The 26,766-nt window shown below is 28.1% G+C and overlaps 1 protein-coding gene across 4 annotated transcripts in view; it reads left to right on the forward strand.

Moving 5' to 3' along the window:
- Positions 1-26,429, forward strand: part of LOC119600348 (GATA zinc finger domain-containing protein 14) — a 43,703-nt gene extending 17,274 nt beyond the window's left edge. For 2 of the 4 annotated variants that reach the window (XM_037950516.1, XM_037950517.1), the window contains exons 2-9: positions 9,279-9,805; positions 21,251-22,928; positions 23,098-23,481; positions 23,556-24,545; positions 24,604-24,773; positions 24,831-25,015; positions 25,087-25,199; positions 25,270-26,232. In XM_037950516.1, the coding sequence (XP_037806444.1) occupies positions 9,495-9,805; positions 21,251-22,928; positions 23,098-23,481; positions 23,556-24,545; positions 24,604-24,773; positions 24,831-25,015; positions 25,087-25,199; positions 25,270-25,518 (4,080 nt within the window). In that variant the 5' untranslated portion in view covers positions 9,279-9,494 and the 3' untranslated portion in view covers positions 25,519-26,232. Of the gene's footprint in view, positions 1-9,278; positions 9,806-21,250; positions 22,929-23,097; positions 23,482-23,555; positions 24,546-24,603; positions 24,774-24,830; positions 25,016-25,086; positions 25,200-25,269 lie in introns of those variants that run through there. The other 2 variants (XM_037950519.1, XM_037950518.1) reach the window with 2 other exon arrangements.
- Positions 26,430-26,766: the final 337 nt, after the last annotated feature.

Raw genomic sequence — 26,766 nt, forward strand, 5'->3', positions numbered from 1 at the left:
AAAATGTTTTAATTAAAATAAAAAATCAGAAAAAATATACACTTAAAGAAATATGAAGGTTTAAATTTATTCAAAATATTACAATGACCCTTGATTTAATTTTAAAGCAGTGATCTGCACTTATTATTAATCGAGGCCGTGAAAAATTTGCAGGTTTTTGTAAACTTTTCGAAATGCCTCCAAGATTTATAAATACAAGCAAAATACAAATATAACAATGACTGGACTTTTACGCTTGTATTTATAAAAAAATCTTATTTTGCTTTTAATGCACTCAATAGTTAAAGCACACTTTAGCCTTAAAAACCATTAATAAAACTATGATATTCATAAACAAATAATAAACGTATATTAACTATTGTGCTGATTTATGTTTAAGTTGGCAGCACTGTACAATATGGCTGTCATTTTATGTGTTAGTGTTGCGTACAATTAGGATAAAATATTCGTTGATTCGGTTTTCTTAATTTCATATTTTTGTTTATAATAGAATTTGGACAATAAAAACAAACTTTTAAGAAAAATAAATATATATATGGCTTTAATAAATGTCTATTTAGTTCAGATGTATAAATATAACATATAATTTCTAATTATTATTAAAAGTATCCGAATAACGGATATTTTGCGACAAAATATACATCACTATGACACATTTTCTTATTTTTACTTATTTTCCTTGTAATTTTTGATAAATTTTTGCAAATATTGATAAATTTCTTTGATATTTGACTAATTTTAATGCCGGCGAATATATTTTGCATTAGTATAACACTAATCAATATAATTTACATGGTTAATTACTTTATGGCATTATATTTAACCAACAAACTTTGAAAAAGCCAAAACAAATGATTTTGTTCATCATTTGGTTGACAGACGGGCATTTCCAAATTGCCTAAAAATAGTGCTGGACAATTGGAATATTGTCAAATATTCATGCATTAATCCAATAATGCCTAGATTTGAGTTTTTTCCTCAAAATATAATCGTTTAAAAATTTTCTGGAATTTTATTTACAAATTTGTAAACGTTAAAATTAGAATTTTTAGATTTTATTTTAAAAGAAACCATAATTACTTTTCGCAATCAACCTAAAATTACCGGAAAATCTTTATCTGAGAAAAAAATTGTTAAAAATCAAGTTATTGTTGGCTTAAAGAAGGGTCGAGCCTACAATAAAATTCTTCTAATTGTCAATGGTTTATTGAAGGTGTTTTAAGCTATTTCACGTTTATAAATACGATTTTCCTGAATTTTGCCTAAAATTGTTTAATAAACCTAAAATAAGTTTTTATAAATACAGCCGTTAGTTTTTAAAAGTTGTTTTTATATGTTCTCCTTATATGTTCTCCCTGTAACGACCACTGCTTATAATAATAAAACTTTGCTCAGTGTACTTCGATTTATGATTTTTTCAACTAAACCAAGTTAAAATTGAAAAACTTGTTTTCGGGGAAGACTTTAACAGCTGAAGTATGAAGTAATATTGTTTATTTCGTATTCAATAAAATTAACAATAATAATAAAAATTTTGTTTAAAAGTGATTATAATTAAAACAAATACACTCAAAAAATTACAAAACATAAACAATTCTTAATTAATTCTATGCAAACGAGTTATACTAAATTGAAAAAAAAAAAACAATATTTCAACATTATTTTAATCACACACATACATATGCATATGTATTCATAAAGGTAAATTTTAAAATATCACTGTTTAACGTTTATTTTTCTTGTACAAAATAATATTGCTTTTTATGTCTTCATTTGAAATTAATAAAATTTGAATTATTTACTATTAATTAATCAATGTTTTATATTAGCATCATCAATTCTTGTTTTTGTCTTTCTTTCCTTCTACTTTTTTTATTTATTTTTATCTAATTTTAGATTGTTCTTTTTTTTTTGTTATATATTTTAGTTGGTGGTTTTGGTAAATGTTTTCTTTTGCAACGTGCAGCATATAATCTCTAATCTTTAAGTATTTTGCATTTTAATTAAAAAAAAAACGAAACAAAAATTAAACAAACATTTTGAAACAAAGCCAATCTAATGTTGTATTTTATAAATGTCTGCTCTATTAAAAAATAGTAAAACAAAAACAAATATTACATACTACTTATGTGTTCTGTACTTAAACAAAAAAATAACAAATTACAGTCAGCGAAATTCGTTTCAGGGCTTAAGTTATCAAATTTATTAGAATCTAATAAAAACTGAATTTTTGTGATACATATATAATCTTTAATTCGCCTGTAAATATTCTCTAAAATTTCCCGATATTGTGTTTAGTAAACAAAATTTCAAAAACGTGGAAATCGAATAGCCAAAGTATACATTTCTACAGGATTTTTACCATTACATCAGGTTTTCGAGATTTGCATTAAAAATTTTGGAAAAAATCCAATTTTTACCACATTTAAGACGTTATAACAGCGCGAAGATATGTTTATTTATTAAGATTTTAATATCATCTGAAAGTCCAATCCGATGACTTTAAAATAAAAGTTTAACCTCTGCTCTATCTACTCGCTTCTTCGAAATATGTTAACCTAAGTATAAATGTAGTTCTAAGGTTAAGATATCTCAAAAAAGGATGAAAATATAATAGAAGTTAAACTTTAATTTTAAAGTTGACAGATTGGACCTTCAGATGGCATAACATATTTGGTAAATAAACATTTCTTTGCGCTGTTATAACGACTCAAATATCGCCAAACAAAGTTGTTTTATTAATCTGTAGAACACCATATCTCGATAACCTATCCTGAGAGATTCAACGCAGCTCCATACTTCAGCCTCTGGGTTAAACTATTGGTTGGAATTGTTATCAAGTCTCGGTTACGACTTAAATATGAGATAGTTTAGGTTGTTTGAGCTTTGCTTCACTGGGACACACTTGGGTCCATTAAAACTTTTCTCTTTATTATAAGTGAAATTACCAAATTCTTTTGATTCCAAGGACCTTTACATCAGCACCCTGGGTATATAAAAATTCTTTACAAAAAAGCTTTATTCGAACTAAGAAACCTATTTTGAAAGTAATAACCAAAGAGAGAATTTAACGATGTTTATATTTATAAAGAAATTCTTTAAAATAACGAATTTATCGAAAATATTTTATAAACACAACTAATTTTTAATAAATTTGAAGAGAATTTAAAAAATTCCCGAGAAATTTAGATGAATCTTGTTCCTATTAAAAAGTTCCGAGTGGAGAGTATTAAAAAATAGGGAAATTAGTTAGGAACGAAAACTGTTTTTTAGTTTTTTACCGTTATCGAACTTTTGCTGACTGTTAATTTGTTATTAATTATTTATACACCCCAAATATTAAAAAAAAAAACCAAACGATATTTTATTAATATGTTGTTATAAATTCCATATTGATAATAAAGCATAAACAAAATATATACATATATATAGATATTCGTATAAATATACTACAATCACCCATTTATATTGCATCTCATAATAAAATATTTAAAAATATTGAAATAAAAAAAAAAATATTGTAAAATGTTTTATTTATTATTCATATGTTTACGAATTAAAATGAGCTCCTATTATCACTACTACAGCTATAACTACTACTACTACTTGTAATTGTATTTGTACTACTACTACATACACCACCCACCACTACTACTACTACCACCACCACCACTACAACCACCTGTAGTAAACTACATACCTAAACTTATACTTAAAAATAATAATTCTAATATTTATTAAAAAAAAAATCAATTAATAATCCAATGAAAACCGGCTGTTTTACCTTATTTGTATAAAAAGCATACATTTATTATTTTTTTTTCAATAATTAACCATATATTAAATTTTCTTTAATAAAAAAAAAAAGAAAACCAAGTAGTATTTAAGCATTTTATTGTATAAAGAAACAACAAAAATCAATTAATTCAAATAATTTTAATTACATTTTTTTACTTCTTTTGAAAATTGTTATTTCTTTTACATACAAATAACATTAACGTATAATTAAAAAAAAAAAACAAAGTCAACTTTTTTTGTATACTTTTTGTCTAATGGCTCATTAAATAATATCTCGCACATTTTTATTTTAAAAATTTTTTCGTTTTTATTTTCTTGATTTAGTGGTTTGACATTTGAAATAGATTGTTTGTTTGCGTTTACACTGAAAGAAAATATAGACATTGAACTAAATTTGGAATTAAGTGTGTTTGTGTCAAGGAAAAATTGCGTTGTGCAGTTGTTACATTAAGAGATTTAAATGTATTATATTAACGATTAACAAATGAGGGGTTGAGATGTTTTTTAGCAATATTGTAAGAGGTTTTCGAAGAGTTCCGAAGTAATAAGTAATTCTTTTCAGTTCAAATAGAAGTAAACCATCTTTACAACGTAAAGTTAAATAAAGAATGCCTGCCGGGTATTGACGCCCCAAATTCCCGAATTCCATCTCTTAACATCTTTACAAATATCGGTCATAAACCCATTAGAGTGTATACATTCAGGGTCCTTATTAGATTCTAAGAAGATCTAACTGCGTTCCATTTTTACAACGTAAAGTTAAATAAAGAATGCCTGTCGGGTATTGACCCCCCAATTCCATCTCTTAACATCTTTACAAATATCGGTCATAAATCCATTAGAGTTTATACATTCAGGAACCTTATTAGATTCTAAGAATATCTATCCACGTCCGTATGTCTGTTGAAAACAGACATATTCTAATAAGGACATTCAGGGTCCTTATTAGATTCTAAGAAAATCTAGCGATAGTGTTCCAATGGGAGAAGTTAGAGTTCTTGGTATTGGTTAATATCGGTCCCTATTTTGCTGAGAGATGAGGGTTATATTGATTTTATCATTTCGTTTGTAATATATACAAATATCGCTTATAGACCCACAAGAGTTTTATATTGGGGACCATTAATAAATTCTAAGAAGATATAGCCACGTCTGTCTGTTGAAAACTCGATAGGATCTAAGAGGGAAGAGCTGAAGAACTGAAATTTTCCAGAAATATTTTCTATTAATAAAGTTTGGTTGGTATTGTTTAATATCGGTTCATATTTGACCCTAGCCCCCATATAACGTCTCCTTATGAAAATAATTTTAAGGTTTAGAGAAAATTAAGGTATTAAGAGAATTTCTACAAAAGTGATTATTTATTGGAAATTAATCACATTTACAAATTCTAAAGATTCAGATATCTTAAAGAAATAAGAACTAATAACAGAGATTAAACTATTATTTTAAAGTCGACAGATTGGACTTTCAGATGATATAATAAATTAAATAAATAAAGTTGTCGTCACGCTGTTATAACGTCTCAAATGTGGTCAAACTTTAGAACAAGATATTTCGGAAATTTGATGTGATTTCGACTTAGTGCTTTAATAAAGTATACTTTAGTCTCTATTCGACTTTATTCAATTTGTCTTTCTTTTCTATCAGTGTAAGCCTTTTTCTATTAGCACTTTTTGTCACTGTGTAAAATTGATAATTTGTATTTAATTGTTCATAATCTAAAGCAGAAATTAACATACATTAAAAAATAATAAAAAATAACTATTTAGTTTTCATTAAAAACAAAATTAACAATAAATTATTTTTGTACATTTTCATCATTGGCTGCCTAACCATCATATTTACATAATAAATAATACTACACCAAAAAAAAAAAAATAATAATAAATGTTTATTTTACCAAACTAAACAAAAACTTAATAATTATTAAATAAAATCAAAAAAACAATTAAGAGAAAACAAACTAATTAATTATATTGTAATATTACATAATACATTTTACTATTTATTTATTTACATATTTTTGTTCATAACTCTGCTGTTTTTGTAGAAAATTAATTTGAAAAATAAATTGTAGTTGTATCAAAGAATAAAACTAATTTAGTTTTTAGTATAAAACAAAATGGGGTTCTTTTGTTATAAAATTACTTACTTAACTACTATGTTTATATTATTTCTTATAATTTAGCTTTTATTAAATAACAATTTAATTAATTAAAACTGTGATTTAGTTAAAAAATTTAATTAAAACAACTATACAAACGCTTTACATGATAAAATCATAAATCGAAAAAAAACCAGTATTAAAACACTCATATTAATTAATTAATAATATATAATATTTATATATAAACTTCCGTACCCATACTACATATACATACACACTTTTTATATTAAAAAAAAATAATTACAAAAAAAATAAAACACTAAAAAAATCAGTACTTTCAATTAAATCACATTCTTTCTCTCTCTGTGTGTGTTTTTTAAAGAAATTTATTATTTATTTACTTAATATTTTCCCTTGTTTTGTTTACTGTTAACAAAATTGTGTTGGGTCAATCAAACTAATATTGCTTAAAAGGAGAGAACAATTTAAAGTACTCTTTTTTTGTGAGTGTTTTTTACTCTTTTTTTTACATATTTAAATATCTTATTACATACTTATTAATAATATTTATAGCAAATTGTACTTTTTTGTATTTGTTTGTATTTTTACCATTTATTATTACCATTTTACTACATTTATATTTATTAAGCTTAATGTTAAAAAAAAAAAAAACAAAAAAAAAATTAAGAAATCTTTATGGTTGAAATAAATTATTAATAAATTTTTTACAAATAAAAACCATAAATTTTTTGGTTGTTTTACTTTTCTTTTACGAATGTTGTTGCTACTTTCTCTCTATATAAATGTGTGTTTGTGTCAAATTTGCTCCTTTTTTTCCTATTTTTACTCTACACAACTACTACCACTACATATACATACATAAATATTTACCTGTATGCCTCTCTAACCAAAATGATTAACTCCATTTTTTGGAACTTAGTAAATATAATTCCCTTAATATAACTTAATATTTTATATATTTATTAAATTATAATTATTTTTGAACAAATTTCATTATTGGAGTTAACCATTTTGTTAAATGAGTCATTTCACTTAAAGGTCATTTGTCATTTTATTCGTTATCCTTAAAAATTTTTCTTATTTTCCATTATTATTTTTCCATTTAAAAAAAATTTATAGAAATTTTTTGCAGTTTTTATTTACGTTTGTTTTCTTTCTTTTTTTCTATTGTATTTCTTTTCGTCCTGGTGGTTAAATTTAAACATAAAAAAGTATATTTTTTATTTTGGTTTCTTTTTATATATTAAACTTGCACGCAATTCATTACAAATTTCATTAGTTGTGTTCCTTATTTTTTTGGAAAATAGTTTTATGATTTAAATAAAAAAGCAACTTTAACAAATGTAAATGTAAGTATAAATTGTAATTGTGATGATTATTTGCTTATAATTTGCATGTTCATTTTATGAAAAAAAAAAAAACACCCAAAATGTGTTGGTTGGAAACATTTTTACTGGTATTCTTAGTCGTACATTAAAAAAATACTTTAAGGGATGTAAATATAAAATAGAATTATGTATTTCGAGCCAAAATTTTGTTTCCTTAAGTTCCATTTTTCTGTTTGTATTCCATAATATGCTTGGCACAAAAGGCTGCTTGCTTAATGTAATAAATAGAAATAAGCCTGAAAAAATATATCGAATATTTTTTTTGGCAAATGTTATACCAAGAGAAACCAAACCTCCCACTGCCTTAAGTAATCAAGTATAAGAGGGTGTTTTTTTCGCATTTTGAGGTATTCAACAACGAAAGAGATTAAGTAAATGTTAACCCCTGTCGACTTATCCGGTTATAAAAAATGTTGGAAAATGTTTCACTAATTTAAGAAAATTTTGCAATACAAGACTTCTAGTACTTTTGTACTTTTTTCAGTACCTTTAAATATCAAAAAATATTGCCCAATTCGTTACTTTCGGTACTTTTTCTAACATAAACACTTGATAAGATGTCCACATATTAGTTGATAGACTAGTACGCTCATATATACTTTGTGTAGTCTAGTCTATAGTCTTGTCTATAGTCTAGTCTATAGTCTAGTCTATAGTCTAGTCTATAGTCTAGTCTATAGTCTAGTCTATAGTCTAGTCTATAGTCTAGTCTATAGTCTAGTCTATAGTCTAGTCTATAGTCTAGTCTATAGTCTAGTCTATAGTCTAGTCTATAGTCTAGTCTATAGTCTAGTCTATAGTCTAGTCTATAGTCTAGTCTATAGTCTAGTCTATAGTCTAGTCTATAGTCTAGTCTATAGTCTAGTCTATAGTCTAGTCTATAGTCTAGTCTATAGTCTAGTCTATAGTCTAGTCTATAGTCTAGTCTATAGTCTAGTCTATAGTCTAGTCTATAGTCTAGTCTATAGTCTAGTCTATAGTCTAGTCTATAGTCTAGTCTAGTAGTCTATAGTCTAGTCTATAGTCTAGTCTATAGTCTAGTCTATAGTCTAGTCTATAGTCTAGTCTATAGTCTAGTCTATAGTCTAGTCTATAGTCTAGTCTATAGTCTAGTCTATAGTCTAGTCTATAGTCTAGTCTATAGTCTAGTCTATAGTCTAGTCTATAGTCTAGTCTATAGTCTAGTCTAGTCTATAGTCTAATCTATAGTCTAGTCTAAAAAAACAATATAGTACGATTACAAGAAAAACTGTTCCTTGGAAAACTTTTTAAAAGCTCTTGAACAGGTTCCAATTGTAATATCAATATCACCAGTTCCATGGTCGCTTTTAAAGAACTAGAAGTCGTTCGGATTCAATTAATTTTTTTGTAATTTTTCAAGTTTTAAAAATTTTGTTAATAAAAATTATAGAACTTTAGAATTCATCAGGATTTAATTAAAGATATATGGGAAAGATGAAATCTACAACTCTTTGGTTCTCTCATAGAAGCTTAAAATATATTTAAAACTAACTTAAAATCTCGACTTTCTAGTATGTATATAACAGATATCTATAAAGAGCTCTCTTGCTTTCACACATACATGTATATGTATGTAAGCTAACACATGTATAAATAATAAACAAAATCAGAAAGCTAATTTTCCACTCAGCCCTGGAGCAAAATACAGTATTTAATGGAAGTATTAGATGTATTAAACGGAAATGGAAATATTGTCCAAGATTTAGCTTGAAATGCATAATTTTAATTTGTATCGAATGCTCTCTCACTATTTGCTCAGTTTTATTTAAAAAAAGCTTCTTATTGGTTGAAATGGGTTTTCATAGTTCTCTGTTAAATAGTCCTTATAGTAAATGTAATTTTCTGTAAAACAATACTCACTTTACAAAGACAATTACTTCTGAATTAAACTTCTGCCAGTTATAACAATGAAATATACTTTTTTTCTATTGATATTACAGTTTTATACACTCCCAAAAACTTACCTCAACTAAGATTACAAAAAATAAAAGTAAAAATAAAAAACAATAAACAGAAAAATTAAGTGAAAAAAGATCAATTAAAGGAAACTTTGTTATTTTTTCAACAAAACTAAATAATCCCGAAAAAGAAGCAACAAAAATAAAAACAATTTGCCAAAATAAAGTCCAGACAAGAACAATAATAACAACAACATCATGATAAATTCAAATCATACGGGTACCACCCGTAGACCTTTTTCGCGCAATGGGCCTTCTTCATCTAGAAATCATAGAGGACGTATGCTTTTCTCTCCCCATCAGTCTCATTCATATCAGCAGCAGCAACAACAATTGCAACAACAACAGCAGCAACATAACAACAACAATAATTTACGCTCAAATCATGGGAACAATGGCAATTTGAATAATTCGAATGGCAATAATTCCGGTGCTCCTTGGTACAATAACAAGGACAATAACAATACGAATGCCAATAATAACAATATGGATTCTTGGAATTCACTTGGGTAAGATATTTATATTTCCATTTACAATTAAAACATTTAGCTATTTTATCTATTTATTATATATTATTTTTATAATATAATTAAGTATTTATACATTCTTACTTATAAAATAAGTAATAAAATCCATAAAATAAATCCTTTCAAATCCTCCTTAAATCCCTCAAAATATCCCAAATGAAAAAACTACCATGTATCTCTTTCAAATTAATCCACGCTTTAGGTTAAAGGGTGAATTTTGTAATAAAAATCAAAAATAATTAAAAACCAAAACAAAAAACATCTTTAACATTATAATTGTTTCAAATGAATTGAATGTTGTTGTAAAGCTGCTACTTAAAAAAAACTACACCATTTCCAATTATAAAATTTTGTTTTTGTACCTTAAAAAAATAACACCTGCAAATTATCAATTGTATAAAAGTTTTCTTTAGCACTAATGTCAATGTTAATTTAAAATTATTCTGATTTAATAATAGTTTTTTTTTTTTTGTGTAAATTGAATTCAATTAAAGTTTTTTTTAATTCCACGTTGATTTTAGATTGTGTGAAAAAAGTGCTTCTTAAATGCCATAATGTAAGGTTGTTAAAGATCGGCTGTGAGCAAGAGAATATATCAATGCATTGGGGTACCTCCGAAGGTTAGTTGAAAGGCTAAACTATAGACTAGAAGGTTAGCTGAAAGACTAACTAATAGACTACACTATAGGCTAGACTATAAACTAGACTATAGACTAGACTATAGACTAGACTATAGACTATAGACTAGACTATAGACTAGACTATAGACTAGACTATAGACTAGACTATAGACTAGACTATAGACTAGACTATAGACTAGACTAGACTATAGACTAGACTAGACTAGACTAGACTAGACTAGACTATAGACTAGACTAGACTAGACTATAGACTAGACTAGACTAGACTATAGACTAGACTATAGACTAGACTATAGACTAGACTATAGACTAGACTAGACTAGACTATAGACTAGACTATAGACTAGACTATAGACTAGACTATAGACTAGACTATAGACTAGACTATAGACTAGACTATAGACTAGACTAGACTAAGACTAGACTATAGACTAGACTATAGATAGACTTAGCTATAGACTAGACTTAGACTAGACTATTAGACTAGACTTATAGACTAGACTGATATAGACTAGACTATAGACTAGACTGACTGATAGATATAACTAGACTAAGACTAGACTAGACTAGACTATATATAGACACTAGACTATAGACTAGACTATAGACTACTACTAGACTAGACTGACTATAGACTAGACTATAGACAGACTAGACTATAGACTAGAACTATAGACTAGACTATAGACTAGACTATAGACTAGACATAGACTAGACTTAGACTAGACTATAGACTATAGACTAACTGATAGATAGACTAGACTAGATAGACTGACTAGACTATAGACTAGACTATAGACTAGACTATAGACAGACTATAGACTAGACTAGACTATAACTGACGATAGACTAGACGATAGACTTAGACTATAGACTAGAACTATAGAAACTAGACTATAGACTAGACTATAGACGTAGACTATAGACTAGACTATAGACTAGACTATAGACTAGACTAGACTAGACTAGACTAGACTAGACTAGACTATAGACTAGACTATAGACTAGACTAGACTATAGACTAGACTATTGACTAGACTATAGACTAGACTATAGACTAGAATATAGACTAGACTATAGACTAGACTATAGACTAGACTATAGACTAGACTATAGACTAGACTATAGACTAGACTATAGACTAGATTATAGACTAGTCTATAGTCTAGTCTATTTTTAGTAATAAAATTACAATCGTTCTGCATGGACTAGTCTATTGTATTTGTCGCTTTCTTCAAGCAAGAGGAAGACTGAACGCTATTCTCAGCCTTCCACTTGTTCTCAATTTACTTAGGTGCTTCTCTCAGTGTTTTTCTCTTCTTGCTTAAGTGTTAGTTTTCTCGCTGACTACCTTACACTACTGCATTTAAGAATGGGTTGCTATAAAAATAACGTAAGATTTAAATTCAGAATTTCTCTCAGAATACTGCTACAAATCCTTAAAATTATATGTGTATATATGGCGAAATAAAAGTTGGAAATGGTGTTGCTATCGTCGTAGCTTTAGTAGTAGTTGAAATATGGAAATGAAAATTAAACATAAATAATAATAATATTAAAAAACTCAATCATTTATTACTAATTTTGTTGATGTATATTTGCTTCATTTCCACAAACAAACAAAAATTAAAAACAAAAACTTCTCACAAAAATCTCATTGCAAATATTCACCACTTCAGTTGTTTACTTTCTTAACACATTAATTAATTTATTTTTTTATTTAATTAAATTTTTTTGTTGTTTACAATTTTAAATACTTAACATTAAATCTTTATGTTTTGTTGTTGTTTTCATAAAATTGGCATCTAAAATACTTGTATTATACGTTTTTAAATTATTAATAAAAAAATTCTAATTAAATACTATTTAAAATAAAACCTCATTTTTTTATTGTTGTACACCTTGAAACTGAAATGATTAAATATTAATAATCTTTAAAGCGAAAAAAAAAACAATTATTAATAAAAAAATAAACCATTATTAATTTTGTAGAATTTCTAAACAATACTTGTCATAGTTTTAATTAAAATACAAAAAAAAAAAAGAAATTGTGAATTAAAAAAAAGAATTTGCATGAAAAGCACAAAACAAATATTTTTTCCTACTATTTCATTTTTCGTTTCTCTGTAGTAAATATTATGTTTTCTTGAAAATATTTATACATAATTTTAAATGAAAACCAAGCAAAATAAAAATCCTTAATATTATTTATATACATAAGTAATTCAAGTTAAAAAAATACTAACTAAATAAATCTTTTATTTTACAAATCAATGTTTTAATTTTCTTTATAAATTAGAAAGAATTTAACAAATGTTTTACATTACTTTTTTAAATGCAACATTACAATTTACATTATGTAAAATTACACTTGTTGTGTAAGTTTCTTTTTTTTTTTTTCTTTAAACGATCGCTTTCAATATAAAGCATGTTAATAAGGTTTTTATCCATTTTTAAGTAATATTTTCATTATTTTTTCTTTTTGATTTCGGACAAATATTTCTAATTTTTTAATTTTTTACAAATCTAAATAATAGTGCGTTAATTTCAACTAAATAAATACTTAATTTGATTCTAAAGTCGATGGCTTAAAGTTTGAAAATTATTCCAGATTTGTATCGGACTTTTATTCGGAAATTCGGACTAATTTTATAAAAAAAATAACTACAAGACTTAAATTATAAAAAAGTATAAATTGTACTATTGATCAAAATTGGTCAAGTTTGAACATGATTTTTTGTGTTAATTTGGTAAACTTAAATATTTGTGAAATTTAAAATTTTTGTTAAAATTTACATTTAGGTGAAAGTTTTAATTATTTAAGCGAAAAATTCATATTTTAGTAAAAATTCTAATTTTAGGTGAAATTTTTTGTGAAATTTCTTTTTTTTTTTTGTTAAATTTTGAAATTGTAGTGAAATTTAGAATTTTAATAAAATTTCGGATTTTTAGAAAAATTTCATAATTTTGTGCTAATTTGAAGTTTTGGTAAATTTTTTGGAATTTAACGTGAAATTTCAAATTTTTAGTGTAGTTTCGAATTTTAAAAAAGATTTTTCGAATTTCAAATGACATTTTTTAGGAAAAGTTTTGGATAAATTTAAATTTTTTAGTGAAAATTTTAATTTTTAATAAATTTTAGAAATTCAGTGAAATTTCGAATATTCAGTAAAATTTAGAAATTTTAGTCAAATAAAGAAGTTTTAATAAAATTTCAGATTTTTAGTGAAACTTCAAATTTTTAATGAAATTTTCAATTTATATTGAAAAAAAGGATTTAGTGAATTTTAAGTGATATTTTAAAAAAAAAGTCGATTTTTTAGTGAAATTTTAAATTTTTATTGTACAAAAATTTTAAATTTTTCCTAAAATTTTTCAATGAAAACTCGGATTGAAATATTTAGAAAATTAGTATTCGAATTCTACATAGCTCTAATTGAAATAAACGCACAATTTAAGTTTTTACGATTCACAATAACAACAATTTCATAAATTTTTTGACAGAAAACTTGATCATATGATCTTATAAAACTAAACAGTGCTTTTCTTGCATATTTTTTTTCGTTAAGTTATAAAAAATTTCTTTTTTTAATTTTTAAACTATTAAATGAAATTATATTGAAAAAGTAATTTCAAATTTGTATTGTTTTGAAAACAAAGCTTAATTAAACAAACGTAGTATTAAAAATTAAAGCAACTGCTTAAAAGATTTATAAACTTTAAAATCAAAAGTTATTTGCTTTAATTTTTAAAACTCGCCTTTAACATACTTTTATCATTTTCTTTTTCGTTAATATTCGTATTATAATACAAACAATTTGTGTTGTCCTTTTTTTCATTTTCTTTTTTTTTGTTGTAATTTTTATTTTCGTATTTTAACATTTTTTAAGGAGCCTAATTTGTGTGTGCTTAATTTATTTATAGAATTTGAATTGAATTAAATTGATATGTATGGGTTCTCTACTAATACAATAATAATAGTAATAATAATAATAATAATTTGATTGTTTATTGTGTCAGAGGATGTTTCTATTGTCCGCTTTTTATTTTTCATTACAAATTACAAAATAATAATACTACTTAATATACATACATATACTATTACTACTACTATTAATATTTAATAAACAAATTTGCAAAATACAAACAAATAACCATAATAATTTAGTTAATATGTTTCTAATATGTAGTTTCTTTTTTCTAATAATAATTAAACATACTTTGGGGATACTCACGTTTATATGTTATAAAGTTATGACATAAAGGGACCAACTGTAAGTAACTAATTTTAAACTATGGGGGCTAGGCGAAATAATGGACTGATTTTAACCATTTTCAATAGGCTTCGTCTCTGGATCAAAAAAGAGTATGTGCCAAATCTCGAAAATTGCGACCTGTAGCGTGCGTACAAGGTTTACATGGACACGGACGGACATAGCTTAATCGACTCAGAAAGTGATTCTGAGCCGATTGGTATACTTTAATATTTGTCGGTGTTACTAACATCAACACAATCACATAATACCCTCCTCACTATAGTGGTGTAGGTTATAATAATAGAGAAGAATCCGGCTGTAGTTATTAAGTTGAATATCTCTGGTAAAGCAAAGATTTTAACTTTTGATCCGTTTAGAATTTAAACTTTTTTACTCCAAAAAACAAGGCAATCGTCATTTAAGTGTTCCTAAGTAATCTAAATCTGTGGATGTATCCTATAAAGTATGGAATTTATACATTTAACCCAGCAGAATTAATCTATTACAGAAGGAGTAACCCCTATTTAGGTTTAGTAAGCATCGAACTTTAAAGAATTTGAGAATACTAAAAGAGATCTTCCAAAGTTCACTTATATTAAGGAAATTACTAGATCAAGTATCTACTCCAAAATAATCAGTCAAGTGATTAGTTCCGATTTAAATTTGTTAATTGATAGAAACATAATTTTATGAAATTTTTTTTGTTTCAGTATTTTAATAGCTAAAATCGGAACTGTTAGTCTTCGATGTGTTAGGGGTTAGTGCTTTAGTCTGTTAGACTGGAGATCGTGGGTTCGATTCCCACCAGAGACATTGGTAAAGGAGCGCACAACAAGACCGCTGGAGACCTAGGCGTATTTCTTTAGATTTGATGTAACATTCATAATCCTTGCAAACTTACCAGCTAACTAAATCAGAACTAGCTTGGTTAAACCCAGATCCAGTTCCAGTTGAGGTTATACCAGATTTTTCAAAAGGTATAAATTCTCTTCTCCTAGGACAACACTATGCTAAAACTACAAGTTTTCTTATATTAAAACTAGTTCCATAAAATCATTCACGGGACTAGTTCTGTTTTAGATCCTGGCGGAAAAGCGGTAAATTACTTTGCCAAGATCAACGTAATGTTAAGATAATAAGTTCTCTTCTATTAAGTAACTAGATCCAGTCTCTACTGTAAAAGCATTAGTCAAGCTCTGATTTAGATACTTGCAGGAAAGGTGCTTAAACCTTAAGAACAGCTTAGAATAGTTCTGATCCTTATCCCTGAGGTTATTTAAAGGTGTGTATTTTCCCCTTCTATATCAACTCTATTTTAAAGTTACAGATTTCCTTTATATTAAGTATTTGACTTGGAACCGGTTTCCTTTCCTTTAAAATGTTACCTAAGGTTTGTATAAGTAAAACCTGTCACACAATAATCAAATTGTCTTAATTACCCCATTCCTGATCAACTTTAACAGATTTTCTTTATATAAATTACTAAGTAGATTTTCACCGATTTCGGGCATTCGTATACAACGGTACATAAATGCTGGTAAAATAATCAAAATCTTGAGAAAGTGAATTATTTATTACTTTGGTCATAAACGTACTTTAAAGTTTAAACAAGGTTTATTGATCAATATACATATTCCCCTAAAATTTTAAACTAATCGTACTAGTAGTAGACGTTTTGTATTTATTATTTAACAGACTGTGAGTATCCCTACGTATTATAGTTATTATGTATTGTAAATTTCTTTTTGTCATAAATACTAGTAAATATTTAGTGTTACCACTCATTTAAACACAATGTTTAATAGCCATTGTGTGTTTTTGCACATAACCAATGCTGCCTGACTGTATTTTTTTCATAAGAACTTGGCTTACTTAATACTAAATACATTCAATACAATTAAATACATTAAACAATATCTACAATAAACGCAAAATCAATTAACCATGAACTACATTTCTATTTTTTACTAATGTACATCACTTCCTTATGATTTATATATAAAAAACGGAAATTAAAAAAAGAATAAAACCAAATTTGAAATAATGGTGGGTAAAGCGAAAAGTAAATAAACAAACATGCATATATATAAGAAGGGTTTGAAATAGTTTCCTTGGTTTTGAAATAAATAGATGAAGTTGTAAACTGAAAATAAATGTTAAATTCAGCATTGATATATTTATAATTTACAATGCTGGTGTTAACATTTTGTATTAGGCCATACATATTAAAGCTCCCTAACAAATGTTATTTGAATATTTATTTTATTTTATTTGAATATTTTTTAATTTGCTCACTTTAATGCGCATTTCAACTTGAACTATTAAATGAAAAAAAAAAAAAAATAATAACTTTACTGTATTGTGGTTAATTTTATCAAAGAATAATTTGAAAACTATAACAATAAAACTATTTACAAAATTTTCTCTTTATCCAGATATAGATTTTATATTTTAAATAAATTTGAATATTAATAATGTATAATTTTTAGATGTATTTTAAACAAATAAAATATTAAGTACAAATACAAACATACAATTAAAATTTTTAAATACCAAAAAGAATATTTAAAAGTGAAATAGACGATTTTTCTTTTACTATTTTTAATGTGTAATATAAGGATTTGGCCATTTACATATAAACGTATGAGTAATGTCACTTATAATTAATATTACTCATACGTTGGTGTACTAAGAACGAGAGAACGAAATTTAGATTATGACTGAAGATATTTATGAAGAAAACAACATTCAATTCGTTAATTACTTAAAAAACTTTGCAAATTTAATTTCAACGTATTAGTAATATAAATAATAATTGAAATCACTCATTCGTTGATCTAATTTGTTTTTAATATTAGAGAGCTCTATGGCATCGAATTTGTTAGTGCACTATAACTTCATATTTCTTCAGCGTATGACTTATATTACTTATACTCATATGAATATTTACTACAAGTTTCTCATCTTTGATTTGAAGAAATTTTCAAATTTTAATCTTTCACTTTTAAATGTTCTCACACACGCTTGTAGTTTCCTTTACTACTTTCATTGCTAATTCCCAGATTCTTTTTAAATAATCTCTTTAAAAAACGTACCATTTCAAAATAGTTGTATTTGTGTTTAAAAACTGTATTTTATAAGATACTGTGATCACATGGATGTTTGTTTTTTCTTTCTCTTCTATATAAATAATTTATTTTAAATAAAAATTTTAGTTTTATGTAACAGAAATGTGATCATATTGTTCTTTAGCTCAGCTTTATTTTAGTTTGTTTTTTTTTAATTATATTTCAATATTTTTTTTGCATTTTTTGCACACTGCGTCTTACTTTAGAATTATTTTTAAATTACCAATGTGAATGTTTTAATAAAATGATAAATAATTAAAAAAAAATAAATAACAATATTAATATTAACAATACCAGTAATGACAGAAAAAATAAAAGTAAATACTACATTTGTAAAACTGTGTGTATATACATTAACATTAAATAATTTACTTCCTATATAATCGTTAATACTACTTACATATTTATATATTTCTAATTGTAAGAGCATTGTTTTTTTTTCAAATTAATTAGTTACTATTATTAATTTTTTGTTAAAATTCTATGTATTTTTCACTGCGTTCTGTTTTTTGTGAATTAATGTTTGCTAATTTATATATTTTGCTGTTTAAAACTTTTAATTACAAACAAAATTGTGGTTAAATTTTTGCGGAGAATAAAAACTATTTTAAAGTGAATAAGTAATCAGATATTGCTTGTTACTTATTTTTTCATAGGTATTTAAACAGGAGCAGATTCACAACCTTAAAGAACCGTATCAGGTTCCTCTTATAGCTAGTTATTTAGATCAGCATGACTTAAAATGGTTCAGTTCTAGTTCAGTTCTAGTTCAGTTCTAGTTCAGATCTAGTTCAGTTCTAGTTCAGTTCTAGTTCAGTTCTAGTTCAGTTCTAGTTCAGTTCTAGTTCAGTTCTAGTTCAGTTCTAGTTCAGATCTAGTTCAGTTCTAGTTCAGTTCTAGTTCAGTTCTAGTTCAGTTCTAGTTCATTTCTAGTTCAGTTCTAGTTCAGTTCTAGTTCAGTTCTAGTTCAGTTCTAGTTCAGTTCTAGTTCAGTTCTAGTTCAGTTCTAGTTCAGTTCTAGTTCAGTTCTAGTCCAGTTCTAGTTCAGTTCTAGTTCAGTTCTAGTTCAGTTCTAGTTCAGTTCTAGTTCAATTCTAGTTCAGTTCTAGTTCAGTTCTAGTTCAGTTCTAGTCCAGTTCTAGTTCAGTTCTAGTTCAGTTCTAGTTCAGTTCTAGTTCAGTTCTAGTTCAGTTCTAGTTCAGTTCTAGTTCAGTTCTAGTTCAGTTCTAGTTCAGTTCTAGTTCAGTTCTAGTTCAGTTCTAGTTCAGTTCTAGTTCAGTTCTAGTTCAGTTCTAGTTCAGTTCTAGTTCAGATCTAGTTCTAGTTCAGTTCTAGTTCAGTTCTAGTTCAGTTCTAGTTCAGTTCTAGTTCAGTTCTAGTTCAGATCTAGTTCAGTTCTAGTTCAGTTCTAGTTCAGTTCTAGTTCAGTTCTAGTTCATTTCTAGTTCAGTTCTAGTTCAGTTCTAGTTCAGTTCTAGTTCAGTTCTAGTTCAGTTCTAGTTCAGTTCTAGTTCAGTTCTAGTTCAGTTCTAGTTCAGTTCTAGTTCAGTTCTAGTCCAGTTCTAGTTCTAGTTCAGTTCTAGTTCAGTTCTAGTTCAGTTCTAGTTCAATTCTAGTTCAGTTCTAGTTCAGTTCTAGTTCAGTTCTAGTTCAGTTCTAGTCCAGTTCTAGTTCAGTTCTAGTTCAGTTCTAGTTCAGTTCTAGTTCAGTTCTAGTTCAGTTCTAGTTCAGTTCTAGTTCAGTTCTAGTTCAGTTCTAGTTCAGTTCTAGTTCAGTTCTAGTTCAGTTCTAGTTCAGTTCTAGTTCAGTTCTAGTTCAGTTCTAGTTCAGTTCTAGTTCAGTTCTAGTTCAGTTCTAGTTCAGTTCTAGTTCAGTTCTAGTTCAGTTCTAGTTCAGTTCTAGTTCAGTTCTAGTTCAGTTCTAGTTCAGTTCTAGTTCAGTTCTAGTTCAGTTCTAGTTCAGTTCTAGTTCAGTTCTAGTTCAGTTCTAGTTCAGTTCTAGTTCAGTTCTAGTTCAGTTCTAGTTAAGTTCTAGTTCAGTTCTAGTTCAGTTCTAGTTCAGTTCTAGTTCAGTTCTAGTTCAGTTCTAGTTCAGTTCTAGTTCAGTTCTAGTTCAGTTCTAGTTCAGTTCTAGTTCAGTTCTAGTTCAGTTCTAGTTCAGTTCTAGTTCAGTTCTAGTTCAGTTCTAGTTCAGTTCTAGTTCAGTTCTAGTTCAGTTCTAGTTCAGTTCTAGTTCAGTTCTAGTTCAGTTCTAGTTCAGTTCTAGTCCAGTTCTAGTTCAGTTCTAGTTCAGTTCTAGTTCAGTTCTAGTTAAGTTCTAGTTCAGTTCTAGTTCAGTTCTAGTTCAGTTCTAGTTCAGTTCTAGTTCTAGTTCAGTTCTAGTTCAGTTTTAGTTCAGTTCTAGTTCAGTTCTAGTTCAGTTCTAGTTCAGTTCTAGTTCAGTTCTAGTTCAGTTCTAGTTCAGTTATAGTTCAGTTCTAGTTCAGTTCTAGTTCAGTTCTAGTTCAGTTCTAGTTCAGTTCTAGTCCAGTTCTAGTTCAGTTCTAGTTCAGTTCTAGTTCAGTTCTAATAATTTCAGTTCAGTTCTATTAATTTTGAATCGGAAAAGAAATTTCTAGAACGAAAATAATTATTATTGTTCTTTTATATATTTTAATTTTCACCTTTCTATGTTTGCATTACAAAATATAATTTTGATTTAAATTATTGTTATTTTCTCTTGGTTTAAAAAATCTTTACATTGTAATTCGTAGTGTGCAGTTAATGCAAAAAATTATATTGATTATAATTTCGATATAAATAATTTTTTAAAGTACCTAAATGATTAAATAGAAAAATGAAAAAACACATGAAGTATTGATTAAATTGTATTTGTAATTTGTAACTGTTTAATTGTATGTGTGTATATAATAAATACTATATAAACGTATTAATTAATTAAATATTATAAACTAATTTTAATATTGCATTTTGGCATTTATATTACATATTATTTTCTTTTTTCGTTTTTTCTTTCTTCTTCATATATTTATTGAATCAAAAAACCAAAAAACAAAAAAAAAAAAATGAAACAAATATTTATTCTATATGTATGTGTGGCAAAAACTAAAAAAAATCTAAAATTATATATATACATATACTACATACGTATATATACTACATATATGTATTACTGTAAATGTTAATGCATAATCAAATAAAAAATAACTATTATTGGGTTGTGTTTGTTTATATATACTTTTTTTCAACTACAATACTACCACCCACTCTACCACTGCATTAAATTAAAAAATAAAAACTTAACTAATTTAAATCATAAAAAATATATAATTTGAATTTTTGACTTAAATTGATAAAAACTTAAACAAAAATCCCAATATATATATATAAATCAAACTACCAGCGATGTACAGACAAGTAATAATGGAAGTTGTTCTACTAGTAGCAAAGAAAATCACTACAATAACAACAACAATAATAATTCCCATTTAAATCATGCTAATAATAATAATCAACAACATCATCACTATCACCACTACCATCAAAACAATTACCACCATCACCACCACCACCTCCATCAAAATAGTATTAATAGTGACAGTGGCGGTGATTTCCAACCTCACTGTTCAGCACACACAGATCTCCCGCAACACAATCAGTATTCTTCGTCAACTACTTCTTCGGCGGTGTTGACATCACTACATAATTCTTCTGATTCATTGCACTGTTCTAGTCCTTTAGTTCACCATCAATCCCAACAATCGCCCCTTTCACCATTAAGAAATTTGTCAAACATAACAAATTTACAACCCACCTCAATTAGTACGATTGTCAATGCAAATAAAACGAATAGTTTAAAGATTTCTAACCTATTATCCTCTCCGGATTTGCGTTTAACTTTAAGAGCTCTATCGCCGAATAGTGCAAGAAATACCAACACAAATCATATCATAATGTCCCCACGTCTTAGTCAAACAAATGCCCAAAATATACCACCACCCTCTACCAATACCCAGTCTCACACACAGCCCCGGCAACACCTCCGCATCAGTAGTTCTTATGCTAATACTAACAATAATAGTAGTAATAGTCCTTATACACAACAACAACAACATACAAGTATTTCCTCTTCCTCCTCTACCCCAAATAATCGACAACTACATCCGCCAACACAATACAATAATATACAACTACATCATTCTCATCCTCCAACTCACCACCACAATTCTTATACTCACCACCATTATCACAATGTCCAATTGTCAAAACAAACATCACCTTCACCACCAACTAATCACCAATCCCCCCTTCCGCTAACAAATTCAACAACAACTTCAAACTTACATACAACAACAAATAGTAACTGTACTGATGATGTGAATGTAAATTCTTGTAATGACATGATTCCTCAACATGCACAACAACAACGCCATCTCCAACAACGTCTCCACCACCATCAACGATCTCGCCAACAATCTCAACAATGTAATACGATGTCTTCCTTATCAACAACAACGATGATGTCTTCTCCACCAACTCATATCGATGATGATAACATTGATGTTGCTGATTCTAATGCCTCCGATAACCATCCAACAACCAATTGTGAAAATGTACAAACATCTACAACAAAAAATAAACAAACAAATCCATCCAAAACGACAACGAATATAAAATCAACAAACTCACGACACCACCAACATCATCACTCGGTAACAACTGCTAATTCCAACAATAACCACAACAGCAATCACCATCAGCAGCAACAACAGCTATCGGGTGGCTCAAGTTCCCAGTCATTGCAACAACAACAACAACATTTCCATGGACCAAATTATTATAACGGTCGCAGGGGAATAAATCTACAGGCCAGTAGTGATTTTAACAGTTTTCGACGCAACAATCTTAATAATAACAACAACAATATGGCGATGACACACCGCAGTGGTGATTTTCATCAATTTGGTGACCGTTACAATCACAATCGAAATTATAATGGTAGCAACATAAGCAACAACAATAATGCCTCAAACTCAGGACTATGTGATCGAAATGGTCACAGCAACGGTGTTAACAATTTGGTGAGTTCAAGATTATAGTTTGTAGTAGTTCTATCTCGGATTTTACTACAATATTTCAATCTAGTTCATTTCTATTATAGTTATTTGTGCGAAAAGTGTTTATTTTTATGAATCTGAAATTTTGCAATTTTTTATTAATCGAATGCCAAATTTCATATGTATTTCACAGCACATGGATGGTTATAATATGGCCGGTAGCAGCGGTTCTCGTATTTCGGATAGCGATAGCAATTCGAATTTTTCTATGGGGAACAACAATCGTAATGGCGGCGGTACCAATAATTCATACAATCGTTCGCAATATTATCACAACCATGGAAATCAATTTAATAATGGACCATCAACGTCTGCTTCAGCATTAGCTGGGGCATCATCGCTATTAGATGGACCATCTGGATCCGGAGGTGGTATATCAGGTTCTACTAACTCTTTAAATGGTACGAATGTCTTGAAATCGGACAGTCCTTCAAGAAAACGAAGACGTATTTCGGGACGTATGCCCAGTCAATCACCACCTGCTATATGGGAGCAAAGACGTTCTCCGCGTATATTGGTAAGTTGTTAGATAAATATATATATTTACATACATACATACATTCATATATTGTATATCAATAATAATTTTAGTTACAACAGGGAAGCCCACCTATACGACGACCACGCCTCAGGGACTCTAGTTCGGTTGCACAAAATTCAAATTATTTCAATAATGGTTATCATCATCCCCACCAACAGCAACAGCATAATCATAATCAACAATTACAACAGCAGCAACAACAGCAGCAGCAGCAACAACAAGCGCAGCAGACAAATCATGTCAACCAACATTATATACAGCAACAGCCTGTCCAACATCGTTCCACTTGGGAATTAACTGCTGCAGCGGCCAATGCGAATGCTGGTCCCTCGGTTGCTCTAATTCATACTCCACCACCCGCCCATCATCAACAAGCACAAAGTCCAGCTGGTTTGCCACCACCACCGCCACCTCTTATGGTTGATATAAATCAAGTTCCCGTTAGTTTGTCACTACGTCATGCCGAACCCATATGGGCCTCGATTTGCACGTATCCTGCTCAACCACCACAACCTCGTCTAGCTCCTTGTCATCTACACAGTATATATACACAGCCCTTCACTGCTCAAGCTGCCTGCAATTCACACCCCCATGCCCAGTTTGCATCGAATGCTACCGGCTTCACAACAGCCACCAGTGCTCCCCTGCAAGTCGCTCAAGCTCCACAACATTTGGCTGCCGCAACGGCAGCAGCAGCCCAACAACAGCATCAGTCACAACAAGCAGCCGCTTTAGTAGCAGCTGCTACAGTAGCTGCAGCTAATTATCAAAATACTACCCATCTAACGCAACAACAGCGTTCGGATGCTGCTGCAGCAGCCGTTGCTAGTTTATCGTTAGATCCAGCTGGCGGACATCATCATCACCATGCCCAGGGTGTGGCTACTGTGCCTCAATTACAAGCCACTCCCATACATTTGACTTCTATGTCGGCTGCAGCAGCGGCCCATCATTCACATTCCATAGTAGCAGCCGCCGCTGCTGCTGCTCAGGTCTCACAGCTTTCGGCTGCACCACAACAAATTATTATCTCTACAGAAGTAAGTAAATATTACATTGACTTTTGAATGTATGTTTTCATAATTGAAATCTTTACAGAGACGTACATTCCCTCCACATCGCCGCATTACACGCTTCTGGCCCGCCAATCATCCACATGGTCCTCACCGGCATGTCTTGCCACCTCAAGCTTTGGGTCCACATCAAGCTACCCCAGTTCAGATACAAACAACTGGCATTATAAATCCAGGATTTTTGCTTAATTTCTTGTAAGGAATTGTTACATTTGTTTTCGAAATTTTTATTTATACATTTTTTTATTTTAGGGCCATGTTCCCCTTGTCACCGTATAATCAACATGAGCTTAGCTCCACCGATTCCAATGAAACCGAAAATTATGAAGCTTTGCTAAGTTTAGCCGAACGTTTGGGTGAAGCTAAACCTCGTGGATTGGCTCGTAATGAAATTGAACAGTTACCAAGTTATAAATTTAATCCGGAATCACATAATGGTAAGAGGGGAAGACAATTGACATGTTTTAAATATAGTGTATATTACAAATTTCTAAATATTTTGTTATAGGCGACCAGACATCTTGTGTAGTTTGTATGTGTGATTTTGAATTATGCCAAATACTACGTGTTCTACCATGTTCTCATGAGTTCCATGCCAAATGCGTTGACAAATGGTTAAGGGTAAGTGTTTAAGTTTGTGTATATGCAATCAAAAAATTAAATCTAAAATTTATTATTTTAATAACTGCAGTCAAACCGAACTTGTCCCATATGCCGTGGCAATGCCTCGGATTATTTTGATAATCCAGAACGTCAACAACAAACAAATCAAACAGCAGCAGTAAACAGCAATAATAACAACAACAACAACAACAATACCACAACAAATAATAACAACAATAACATAACAAATAATAACAACAACACCAATAATGCTACAACTGCTGCTACAACAACACCAACAGTCCCAGCAAACAGTCAAACAACACAAGCCCATTGAGCACTGTCCCAACAAATACAAACAGACAGACCGATGTTTAAACCAACACAACGAAATTTGGTGTTTCCTTTAATTTAGTAAACTTTTGATCCCGCTTTTTTTGTAAAGTTGTAGACACACCTCCTTCCTTTTTGCTAATTCTGAATAATAAAAAACTAGAGACGAGTATAAAAATAAATTTTTAAAAAATAATAATAAAAAAACATATTATGCCACCAAGTTTTCTAATTATATTAGGAAAACCAAGTTAATTATTGTGCCCTTTCTTCACTATACAATTAGAATTAAAATATAAATTTTAAACAAAAAATCGAAAAAAAAATAATATTGCATAATAAAAATGTGTATTAAATATTAAAAAAAAGCAACAAAAAATATATTTTTTTCTTAATTGCTCTTCTAAATATTTAATTTTACTTTTCTCTAATATATATGAGATAATAATTTAAACAAAACTGAAGTTTTTAAAACAAATTAACGCTCTGTCTTTAATATAAATTTATATTATATAATCCTAATAATAAAAAGTGTTCAAATTGTTCAAAATGTCCACTTTGTATTTATGTAGTCCACTTACAATACCACCAAACTATGCAACTATTATAATAATATTATTAGTCTTTTTTAATGTTTTATTCTTTTTTGTTTGTTTTTTACATATATTTTTTTTTTAACAAATATCACAAAATAATTATAAATATTTAAATTCGATTAGTTGTGAAAGCTTTATTTTTTTAACATTAATAGATTTTGCTTAAAAAAACCAACAACAACAACTTATTAAAACATATATACGAAATATATTTTATGTACTAAATACAATATTATACAAACATACATATGCATACACTATTATATACTATATTTTTTTTAGCTTAAATTGTGAAAATTTTAAATAAAATTATAAATTTTAATTGAAATATTAAGATTTTTTTTTTTTTTTTGATTTTTCCAAAGAAATTTTTGTAACTATTTTGTGTTTACAGACTAACCGCCATTTTGTCATTACCAAAACGATTTATAGACAGTTTTCATAAAATTTTTTTTAACTGGCATAATATTTGCCGTTTAAACGATAACCGGATATTGAGATTATGGCGCTAAGTTTATTCCAAAAATATTTTTTAATAGAAAAATATTTTTAAAAACTTAAGTTCTAATTTAGATTTGATTTGCAACAATATTTCAAATTTATGAAAATTTTACATTTTTTAACATAGAGACCAACGTATGCTTCTCTAAAAAAGA

The sequence above is a fragment of the Lucilia sericata genome, unplaced genomic scaffold (genome assembly GCF_015586225.1).
Source record: "Lucilia sericata isolate MDLA Ls3-8-SP2 unplaced genomic scaffold, ASM1558622v1 Contig000110F_arrow, whole genome shotgun sequence".
NCBI lineage: Eukaryota > Metazoa > Arthropoda > Insecta > Diptera > Calliphoridae > Lucilia > Lucilia sericata.